This window comes from Hyposmocoma kahamanoa, unplaced genomic scaffold, assembly GCF_003589595.1.
Source record: "Hyposmocoma kahamanoa isolate Upper Pololo Valley unplaced genomic scaffold, ASM358959v1 95367, whole genome shotgun sequence".
Classification (NCBI taxonomy): domain Eukaryota; kingdom Metazoa; phylum Arthropoda; class Insecta; order Lepidoptera; family Cosmopterigidae; genus Hyposmocoma; species Hyposmocoma kahamanoa.
Window position 1 is genome coordinate 1 of NW_020655005.1, and position 12,101 is coordinate 12,101.

General features: G+C 37.3%; 3 protein-coding genes across 3 annotated transcripts; 1 reads left to right on the forward strand and 2 right to left on the reverse strand.

Moving 5' to 3' along the window:
• Positions 1 to 1,876: 1,876 nt before the first annotated feature.
• LOC113238404 (zinc finger protein 525-like) lies at positions 1,877 to 3,108 on the reverse strand. The gene has a single exon (XM_026475235.1). The coding sequence runs from the start codon at positions 2,927 to 2,929 to the stop codon at positions 1,877 to 1,879; it is 1,053 nt and encodes a 350-aa protein (XP_026331020.1). The 5' UTR covers positions 2,930 to 3,108.
• LOC113238406 lies at positions 2,867 to 11,762 on the reverse strand. Its single transcript, XM_026475237.1, has 2 exons — positions 11,467 to 11,762; positions 2,867 to 2,996 (listed from the first exon to the last, which is right to left on the reverse strand). The coding sequence occupies exons 1-2, from the start codon at positions 11,689 to 11,691 to the stop codon at positions 2,991 to 2,993; spliced, it is 231 nt and encodes a 76-aa protein (XP_026331022.1). The 5' UTR covers positions 11,692 to 11,762; the 3' UTR covers positions 2,867 to 2,990.
• LOC113238405 (zinc finger protein with KRAB and SCAN domains 7-like) lies at positions 6,546 to 8,145 on the forward strand. Its single transcript, XM_026475236.1, has one exon. It carries the CDS (start codon positions 6,676 to 6,678, stop codon positions 8,056 to 8,058), a length of 1,383 nt encoding a protein of 460 aa, XP_026331021.1. The 5' UTR covers positions 6,546 to 6,675; the 3' UTR covers positions 8,059 to 8,145.
• Positions 11,763 to 12,101: the final 339 nt, after the last annotated feature.

Genomic DNA, 12,101 nt, shown 5'->3' on the forward strand with positions numbered 1-12,101 from the left:
GTAAAGCAGAGAAAGAATATGAGCATGACCAATGACCATACGTCCATCGCGCAGGGCGCTCTGGTCCACACTGAACAGTATGTAACAATGTACTCTTTGCACACTGATCGGCGCGGACTCCGGGCGCGATATTTACGTGCGCGCCGTAGTCCGCCGACGACTGCTGACGATTCAACGACTTGCGACAACAGCTGCGACTTGTTTCCTGGCCAGCAACAGCCACCGCTGCGCAGGCGGCGCTGCCGTCGCGGCCATGATGTCGCCTCGATTATTTTACCGACTAGTTAAGTAAGTAGAAATTATACTTGAGTAAGACGAATGGCCAAATAAAATGTGATTTATTCCCTGATCGAGAGTTTCCCTTCAACTAAGAACACCACCACCAAAAAATTACTGAACGAAATAATAAATACATATTCTCGTTTATAAATGATCCATTCTGTATTGTGTTTTTAATTTTCATATTGTTTTCTCAATTACACAATTTTGAGTTATGACAAGTATTGTGCGAAATGTTAACAGAATGCTCCTTTCACAATGAAACGATACACATAAGTATATAGTAGAGTTTTTGGGTTTTATGCAACTCTATTTGAAAAATGATAAACAAGCAAACCCGGGAGCAAAATTGATAGTATTAGTAATTGAAATACAATTAGTAATTGAAAATATAATCGCTATATCGAGTCCTAAACACTGGCCCTGGTTACATCAGTGTTGGTCTTACGCTCAAGTTTCATATAAATTTCGATATCAGAAGTATCAATTAATGTAAGAGACAAACGACGGTTTTTCACGAATGCCAAAAAACATTTTATTTTTTTAAATGTCTAATAACCTTTTACTATCTTTCATAGGCTCAACTCACACTGGCGCAGAGTCGAAGCGTCGCGACGCGTCATGTTTTTCGCCTATAGCATATTCATTTCCATTTTCCCACTATTAAGGTACAAATTTGTGTTATGCAAATACGGAGTCAATGACGCGTCAGACGCCGACCACACTGTGATCCGGGTCCACTAATGCGAGCGTCGTCGCGCGTCGCCAGGCGTTGTAATTGAAAAACACGACGTAATGCGACGTTTCGACTCTGCGCCGCGCCGGTGCGGTGCGAGTTGAGCCTTAGAATTTCCTCTTCTTTTATGCTATAAACGAAAGATTTAGGAATGCCCAGTGGTTTAAAATATAACAACCTTTACATTAAAAAAACATGTTTACATGTTATGTTGGTAGATTATACGTAATTCTATTGTAAACGATCCTTACAAGAGAATTACGTATATTTTCCATTTCTCTTCCTGCTTACACTTTACACTATGCTCAACAGTTAACACAAAAAATATTAGTAACATAAGACGTATCGTAAGTAAAGTATAAGTACATCTTTTTTTTATGTTTTTTAACCACTGGGCATTCCTAAATTTTAATAATACCAATTGATACAGCGGGTACTTCCGAATCCAATGATTTACGTAACTCATTTTCGACAAAATGTCCCTTACATTAATCAATACTTCTGGTATTGATTTGTCAATCCTTCTTTTTACTCAAAAAAAATTATCACGCATGTACTCTCCAGGCTGAGTCACTAAGAGTCGTATTCTAGAACTCTACTCAATGCTCAAGTCAGGATTTGAGTATGGTTTAAAGCACTCGAAATCATACTCAAGTCCCTGCCATTAGGGTCATATTTCCAGTGCAATCCTGACTTGAGCATTGAGTAGAGTTCTAGAATACGACCCTAAATGTGTATTAAAAAGCATATTTATGAGAAAAATCTTTGACACAATGCTACACTTGTATGGTTTCGGATTAGTGTGGGCAATTTCAAGACATGTAAGGCAACTTTTTGTCATAAAACATTTTATTGCAGGTATCAAAATCCTACAGTTTCACCAGTATGAGTCTTTACATTTTTACAATGAACTTGCTTTACTGCCAAATACTCACATTTCACATTTTGTACGGTTTTTTCTCCAGTATGGAGCATTAAATGACGCTTAAGATTCTTATTTCTTGCAAAACATTTATTGCATATACCACACTTGTACGGCTTCTCTCCAGTATGAGTCTTTAAATGTGTAGCAAGACTTGATTTATAGGCAAAAAGTTTGTTACACTGGTCACATTTGTACTCTTCTTCACCAAAATGGATCATTTTATGAGTTTTAAGTGTCAGTTCTCTTGTAAAACTATTATTGCATATATCACACTTGTACGGTTTTCCAACAGTGAGAGTCTTTAAATGTAAAACATAACTTGATTTACGGGCAAATCCTTTGTTACAGTGATCACATTTGTATGGTTTTTCCCCAGTATGGATCATTATATGTTGCTCAAGGTGTTTATTTCTAGTAAAACGTTTATGGCAAATATCACATTTGTACGGTTTCTCACTAGAGTGAGTCATCAAATGTCGAATATAATTTGTTTTATAGGTAAAAAATTTCTTACAGTGATCACATTCATATGGTTTCTCTCCAGAATGAGTCTTCATATGTGCAACAAAACTTGATTTATAGGCAAAAAATTTCTTACAGTGTTCACATTTGTATGGTTCTTCACCAGAATGGGTCAATATATGACTTTTTAGTGTCTGTTTTCTTGTAAAACATTTATTGCAAATATCACACTTGTGTGAGCGAGTATCGACATTCAACCTATCACATGTTTTCTGTACAAACTGTGCTTGAGCTAAATAAGTAGGCTGCAACACCACAGGTCCTATAACCAACTCTTCCGTGATATCATGATCTGCATACAGATCCGGCTCCTCTTTCTTCCTTTGTTCTTCTTCCGCAACACCAACTGGCTCTTGTTTGATGTAAAAATTCCAATGTAAATCCATGGGGTTGTTTTCTAATTCACTTGCCTCCTCCTTAATGTTCATAACATCTTGTAAGTCCGTGTACGACATTGTTTTTTTCATTCATCTACTTTTTACTCATTGGGGCGGTGCCTTTTCTAAGATTCGCCAGTGCAGTGCAGTGTCAATTCTGTAAAACGAATAGAAATTTTTGAAAAGGCGACGCATTTATAAGTTATTTAATATTTTGTGGCGAATTTTTTCTATCCTCTAAGTGGCGGACCAAAGAGTAATGTAATGGCTATAGAGCTTTGACTTTTTGCCAATGTCAAGTTAAAAGTTAGGGGAACATGATTATAATGGAAAAAAATTGGAAGAATCGCAGGATTTGGAAAAAATGGATCACAAGAGTTGATAGATAAGTATTATAAATATAATAAGGTTAAAGTTATAAATTAATGTATAGGCTGTATATTTGAAAGGGAGATATATTCATACATGTAATAGAACATTATGTAACTCCGCGTTTACACTATCGTGCTGGCTATACACGAATGTTTCATCGAAATAATCGACGAAATATTCGTATAGAGTGGTTGAAACGCGTTCACACATTCGTGCGATAGGCGATGCGAATAGCGATGCGATGCACGATACGCATGTGTGAACGGTCACTTCGCTATTCGCATCGCCACTTGTGCGATCGCGTCGTGAGAGGTATTTCGAGCACGAGTCAAAGGACACGAGTTTTTTTAAAGGTGTACTTTTTTTTACTACAATCAATGGTAAATATAAACTTTTGGTATGTCATGTATCCATACCATATTCGTAAATATTTATATACATTTTAATCAAAATGAATTGTATAAATATTTACGAAAATGGTATGGATACATGCCATGAAATACCAATAGTTTATATTTACCATTGATTGTAATTTGTATACTTTTCTCTAAAAAAAAAGTACACCCTTAAAAAAACTGATATCCTTTGACTCGTGCTCGAAATACCGCTCACGACGCGATCGCACGAGTGGCGATTAGACATGGAGAATAGCGTTACATTTCTATCGCCGTGACCGTCGTTCCGGTTCCAAAAAATCACGGTGATAAATCACCGTTCTTCAGTGACCTTGTCACGCCTATAACTTACATCACGATATACGGTTTTAGCCAGCGGCTTCTTTCTAACAGTGTTGGGCAAAATTTAATTGTTCTGGCAATTAAAGATTGACAATTGATTAATTGTTAATTGCGAAACAGCAATTAACGATTGATCAATTGTTAGTTGCGAGAACCGCAATTAACAATAAATCAATTGTTAATTGCGGTTCTCGCAACTAACAATTGATCAATCGTTAATCGCAAATATCTACAATTAACAATTAATCAATTTTCAATCTTTTCAATGTTTTTGATTAACAATTAACAATTAAAACTGACAATTATTATAAATTTATAGGGCTATATGGGGGTGAGTTAGTCCCGGTTGGGGGCCCCGGTTGGGGGCCGGTTGGGGGCCCGGTTGGAAGCCCCAGTTGGGGGCCCTGGTTGGAGGCCCCGGTTGGGCCCCCCGGTTTGGGGGCCCCGGTTTGGGGGACCCTGTTTGGGGGCCCCGTTTTGGCGGCCCCGGTTTTGGAGCGCCGGTTTGGGTGTCCGGTTTGGGGGTCCCGGTTGGGGCGCCCGGTTGGGGGTCCCGGTTGGGGCCCCTGTTGGGGCCCGTGTTGGGCGACCCGGTTGGGGCCCCGGTTGAGGGCCCGGTTAGGGGCCAGTTAAGGGGCCTGATGGCTCCGAACCAGGTCCCCAACCGAGCCACCCAACCGCGGCCCCCAACCGGGGCCCCCAAACCGGGACCCCAACCGGGACCCCCAAACCGGGGCCCCCAAACCGTGGCCCCCAAACCGGGGGCCCCAAACCGGGGCCCCCAAACCGGACACCCAAACCGGCGCTCCAAAACCGGGGCCCCCAACCGTGGGCCCCAAACCGGGGCCTCCAACCGGGCCCCCAACCGGCCCCCCAACCGGGGCTTCCAACCGGGCCCCCAACCGGCCCCACAACCGGGGCCACCAAACCGGGGGCCCCAAACCGGGGCCCCCAAACCGGAGCCCCACGAACGGGCCACCAACGCGGCCCCCAACCTGCCCCCCAACCGGGTCCCCAACCGGGGCCCCAACCGGGGCCCCCAAGCGGAGTTCCCAACCGGGGCCCCCAACCGACCGGAATTGATTTTAATTGCAAGTAAAATCAATTCAATTGAAATCAATTGCAATTAAAATCAATTGCAATTAAAATCAATCGCAATTAAATCAATTGCGACGCGTCGCAATTGATTTAATTGCAATTGATTTCAATTGAATTGATTTTTTAATCTGATTGAATTATTGATTGAAATTTAATTGATTAACGCCCAACACTGCTTTCTAATACTTATAGCCGTTTTTTATAGAATGATAAGTTATAACTCCCTTTGTAATAAGTTTCAAATCCATTGAAAAAGTTGATTTTGTATTTAATGTAATTTTGTTTGTTACTTATTTAATGCGTATCTTTGGATTGTTAAAAATAGCAATAAAGTATAATGTAATTATATTTCTAGTAGAATACACAAAGTAGATTATACATAAATGTAAAATACCAACTCTTCCTATAATAAAACAAATATACAAAAATATTTTACTTTGTTAATAAATAGATTTATAGTAACTGCTGCAGATTTTTTTTTATCCGCCCTTTCTAGTAGTAATAAGCACCTACGACCCTTGTGAGTGAGCAAAGAAAGTCATCCTATCTGACTCACTCCCACCGCCGAAATGGCCCGATTTGAAGAGAACTACAACGAGTGGCGCGCTCAGTCATCACGGAACGGAGATCGCGCATTGTATCAAATACGTATGTCGTGATGTGAGTGACGGGGATAGTTATTGGAACGGAGGAACACCTATGTGACTTTGGAACGTCGTTCCTTCGGAATGAGTCACGGTGATACTGTTTGACGGCGGATCACCGTGATTTTTTCATCGTGACGTTATTTATCACCCATCTCTAGTGGCGATGCGAGTCGCGACGCGAATAGCGAAGTGACCGTTCACATATGCGTGTCGTGCATCGCATCGCTATTCACATCGCAAGAATGTGTGAACACGAATGTCTCGTCGATTGTTTCGACGAAGCGTTCGTGTATAGTCAGCACGATAGTGTAAATGCGGTGTATGGAATCTATGGATACTATAACGCACACACTCAACATAGCCCCGCACTAGGGAAACCCTGGGTCGCGGATGCCATGGCCACACACATAGACAACCACAAATTACACCCAAACTCGCGAGATAAATAAATGTAGGCCATACAAATATTTCTCCCGGCCCGGGAATCGAACCTGGGACCTCTGCGTGGTATTCCGGCATGGTAACCGTTCGACCACGGAGGCAATTACTATGGATGGTACTCATAATTATTAATGAATGATCATTCAAATGATTCGAATATGAAAATTAGCAGGTTACTAATTTGACATTCGAATGACAGAATTAGCGATTACTAACGAGTCGAATAACGATAACATTCACAATCGCGCATCGCTAGTGAGCAGTTTCCTGGCTGCGCGGCGAAAAGCCGTGACATGCAGGTAAAGAATGGGCTGTTTTACGCAGAACAAGCACAAAATCATTATTTGTTTCCTGAACAGGGCCATAAAAAAACTAACAAGCAATTAACATTTGACAGTGACAGTGCAATGACATTGGCGAAAAGCGACGGCTACTCTATTCGTTTGCCTTGTTTTAAAAAAGGGGCTTTAATTTTACAAAATTAACACTACTGGCGAAATATTAGAAAACACGCCGCCTCAATTATCTACAACAGCCAACAATGTCATACGCGGACCTAAAAGATGTCGTTAAGGAGGAGGCAAGCGAATCAGAAAACAGCCTCATGGACTTGTATAGTAATGTATACATCAAACAAGAGACAGTTGGTGTTGTGGAAGAAGAACAAAGCAAGAAAGAGCAGCTGGATCTGTGTGCAGATCATGAAATCAAGGAAAAGTTGGTCATAGAACCTGTAGTGTTACAGCCTGTTGATTTAGATCAAGAAAAATTAGTGCAGAAAACACCTGATGGGTTGAGTGTCGATACTCGCTTATACAAGTGTGATATTTGCAATAAATGTTTTACAAGAAAACAGAAACTTAAAAGTCACATGATGATCCACACTGGACAAAAACCATACAAATGTGATCACTGTGACAAATTTTTTGGCAGTATAGTAAGTTTTGTTACACATTTAAGGACTCATACTGTGGAGAAACTATATAAATGTGGTAAGCTACATATTATGACCCATAATGGAGAAAAACCTTACAAGTGTGATATATGCAATAAATGTTTTATCAGAAAACAAACACTTAAAACTCATAAAATGACTCATTCTGGTGAAGAGATAAGAGAGATGGTTGTAGGTCCAACGGTGTTGCAGCCTTCTGCTGCAGCTCAAGCAAAATGTGTGCAAGTTGGGGTTGCAGTAGAACACACTAAGAAGGAGTTGGATATGTATGCTGATCATGAAATCAAGGAAGAGTTGGTGATAGGACCTGTGGAGTTGCAACCTACTGATTTAGATCAAGCAAGATGTGTGCAGAACACCCTTGATGGGGTGAATGTTGATAATCGTCCATACAAGTGTGATGCATGCAATAAATGTTTTGCAATGAAAGTTTATCTTAAGCAACATAAAAGGACCCATTCTGGTGTAAAACCATATAAGTGTGATACATGCAATAAATGTTTTAAAACAAAACGGACACTTAAATTTCATATAATGACCCATATTAGAGAAAAACCATACAAATGTGATCAGTGTAACAATTTTTTTGCCAGCAAAGCAAGTTATTGTAATCATTTAAAAATCCATACTGGAGAGAAACCGCATGAGTGTCATATTTGCAATAAAAGTTTTATAACAAAAAGTCAGCTTAAATGTCATGTAATTGCTCATACTAATCCGAAACCACACAAATGTCATATTTGCAATAAATCTTTTACAAAAAAACATGCGCTCAAAACTCATACAAAGGTGCATACTGGTGAGAAACCATATAAATGTGACTACTGTAACAAAATTTTTGCTATTAAATCAAATTGTATTAGGCATTTAAAGACTCATACTAGAGAGCAACGGTACACGTGTGATATTTGTAATGAATGTTATACAACAAAAGATGAACATAAATGTCATAACATTTTTTTTTACTAAAAAGTACGATGGGCAAGTTTGTAAGAACCTTTGGCGTAACACCAACAGTGATGTAGGTATGGGCTTAATGATTATGTGCTTGTTTAGGCCTAGATGTACAGTCAAGAGCATGTCAAGCTTGACACTTCGTACTTTGGACTGTTGTTATCGCAAGCGGCAGAGTTGGATTTAATTTTTAAGTGTAAAGCTTGACATGCTCTTTTTTATTTTCATTGAGAGTAGTTGTATGACTATTTGAAGTGTAATTTGCTTACCTATGTAATAAAGATTATTTGACTTTGAAAAGATTAATTGACTTTGACTTTATTAGCATAAAACCCAAAAACTTTTCAATGCTTATTGCTTTATTGTTATAGGAACATTCTGTCAACATTTATACGGCCATGATCATTGATCACTCTATTAATTGAAGTGCGCAGGCGACGAGTGGCTCTTTTCATCTCAAACCAAGGTACCATGCTCACAGTTATTGTGTACTTGTTTTAATTACCTACCTATTAATTTATTTCTAACAAGCTTAAATTTCCAAGTCAGTCATTAACAAACATGTAATAGAGTACCTATTGACGTAGAATCGGAGCTCCGCAAATCAGAGGTCAGCCAAAAAGAATGGTAATAATGTGTTAATGTATTTTTCGTCACAACCGCAATTATTACCTCAGCCAAAGAATAAAAAGTAACTGTGGCTCTTTAATGGAGCATTTTCACAAAAAAATAATTTAATATCAAGGTACAGGGTCAAGAGCATGTGAAGCTTGATTTAAGTCTTAAGACTTAAATCCAACTACGTGCGGTTACGATAAAAACGGTCCAAAGTTTAATGTGTCAAGCTTGATGTGCTCTTGACTGTACATAGTAAAACGTGACTTAAAGTTGACAGTAATAAGCTTTTTTATATCGTGCTTATTATGAATGATTATAGACAAATAATAGGTTTAACTGGAGGAAACAAAACAAATAAATAATAACAATTTAGGATTTAACAACCAGATAATGTAAAACACGTTCAAAGTTCTATTATTATTGGGTGTTTCAACAAAATTCAGTGTAGAACATGTAAATTATTAGAATACATAAGATAATTTAACTTTTACATTTGTTTATTTGAATATCTATGTGATTTGATTTTATTTGCAAATTTGTTAATATTTAGGTATTTACCTATTACTAATACTTGGATTCAGCCCAATTCATTTAAATCTGAATAATTAGCTGTTTTAACACTTAAATTTTGAAGATTTAATTTCCAGTGTTCATGGCCTCTATATTCAATGATTACTGACCTGTTCATTTACAGTATCAGCATTTACCGTAAAATTAAATATCATTATATTATATTGCGATTTCCAACTGCTTTCTGTGTTGTTGCCGCCTACTGCCATAGCTATTCCATAGAGAATTATCAACAACATCCTGGTAAAATTCAAACATACATTCAATATTTTATATTAAACCAACACAAGCAAGAAAAGTATGTTTATGTGTGCGGTATTAATTATGTATGTACGTACGTATGCAAGTATTGTCCATTAATGGGCTAATACAGTATAAGGTTATTACCCCTAACAAAAAATGGAATTTGCTGTGTTGTATAACAATAAAAGATTTTTATTAATTAATTACTTTAATGTTACATTTTTTATACAAATTATTACTAATTTTACTTGAGAATAAACAATCTTGAAAGTTGGAGTCCAATATCAGTCATCTGGGGACTAAAGAGTGCTAAATTTATTTGAATCTTGCCACAAAAGATGCTACGTTTTTTGCATTCTTAACTTTGAACTTAAAATCGGGAAGCCTTCTGTTTTATATCACTCTTTGATTTTCTATATAAACAATTTAACAATGTGAATCGACAGCAGCAAAGAGTAACCAGTTAAATCATGATTTCACAGTAGAGCATTTTGAAAATAAAAACTTGATATTTTCTGATGTAACAGACTGAATTACCTAAAATTTTTAGCTATAATTAAATATCTGAAGGATATTCAGAATATATGTATGTATATTATTCTCTCAAGATTTTGCTTTCAGAATGGTCTACTGTAAAATGGTGATTATTTTCAGATAATTGGCTACTCTTTACTATCATCAAAATGTTGTAAATTTTTGCATTCCGGCTCTTTCCTTGAACGGGTTTTATTGAAATGTTTTTGTCACTCACCCCAGTTACAATTATGGATCAATAATTTTTGATCTTTGTCCTTGTTATATAGCACAAATGTTTGTCATTTGTAATATTTGTTTGTGGATATTCCTACTTTTTCTGTAGTTGTTTAAATGTTAGTTATAATAAGATATTTTCCCACCAGTGTGAGCATTTATTTGGCACATAAGTTCATTTTTTTCTAATTGTATCCGGTACGATTCCTTAAATATTTTTTGAAAATAAGATTATAAGCAAATAACTTTGTTATCATGGTCATATTTATAGTTTCACTTTTGTATGAGTCTTTAAATGTGTAATAATATGATTTAGAGGTAAAAACTCAGCTACAGTGGTTACATTTGTATGGTTACTCCCCAGTATCTCATATGTCCTTAAATGCATATTACAACTTGCTTTAGTGCAAAAACTTCATTATAGTGGTCACACGTTTATGGTCGCCACTACGGATGGATGAGTATATGACGCTTAAGTTCATGATTTCTTACAAAGCCTTTTTCGCAAATATGACATTTGTATGGTTTCTCACCAGTATGGATCATTATATGATACTTAAGTTGAGTACTTGTTCTAAAACATTTCTTGCAAATATCACACACATATGGTTTTACTCCATTATGGACCATGATATGAATTTGAAGATCCTGTTTTCTTATAAAACATTTGTTACAAATATCACACTTGTAAGGTTTCTCTCCTGTATGAGTCTTTAAATGCATGGAATAACTTGGTTTATGGACAAACACTTTAATACAGTGGTCACATTTGTATGATTTCTCTCCAGTATGGGATCTTATATGTATTTTACAATTTGCTTTAGAGGCAAAAACTTTGTTGCAGTGATCACACTTATATGGTTTCTCACCAGTATGGAAAACTATATGACGCATAAGTTGAGATTTAGTTGTAAAACACTTATTGCAAATATTACACTTGAACGGTTTCTCTCCAGTATGAGTCATTACATGATACTTAAGAGCCTGTTTTGTTGTTAAACATTTATGGCAAATATCACACTTGAACCGTTTGTCTCCAGTATGGACCATTGCATGAGTTATAAGTTGAGAATTTACTGTAAAACATTTATTGCAAATGTGACATATGTGCGGTTTTTCTCTGTGACTCTTCAAATGACACTTAAGTTGGCATGTGCTCATAAAGCATTTGGTGCAAATATCACACTTGTGTGATTGAGTATCAACATTCAATTCATCCGATGTGTTTTGCACATATCTTGCCTGAGCTATATCAGTAGTCTGCAACACCACAGGTCCTATGACTATTTCTTCCTTGATTTCATGATCTGCATACAGATCCAGCTTATCTTTCATGTTTTGTTCTTCTTGCGCAATACGAACTGGCTCTTCTTTAATGTAAACCTCATGTAAACCCATAGGACTGTTTTCTAACTCATTTGATTCCACTTTAACGTTCCTATGAACTTGTAAGTCCGTGTACGACATTGTTGGCTGTTGTAGATTATTATAATTCTTCTTCTGTTTATTGGTGCGGTGCCCTTTTCAACATTTCGTTAGCACAAACGCTATGAAAAAGTGAATTTGTAAAAATATCATGCCATAACTTTGACCTACGGTCAATGCACAGACTACCTACTTAGTGAACGGTCAATGTGCAATTAAATTAATTATAATTTTTTTTTTTTTTTTATTTATTAAGGCTTTGGCAAAGCCATCAGCCTAATCATGAAGTTTAAATATGTTTCTGTAATATGGCCGCCACAAAGAGGATAGGCAATTCGAGGCGACGTGCTTGGATTGACTCGGGATTCCTTAAAACGGGCCGATACGGGTATTTTAGTTCGAGAATCGTATAATTTCGCGTTTTAATCTTCGATTAAGGCACAATAGCACTA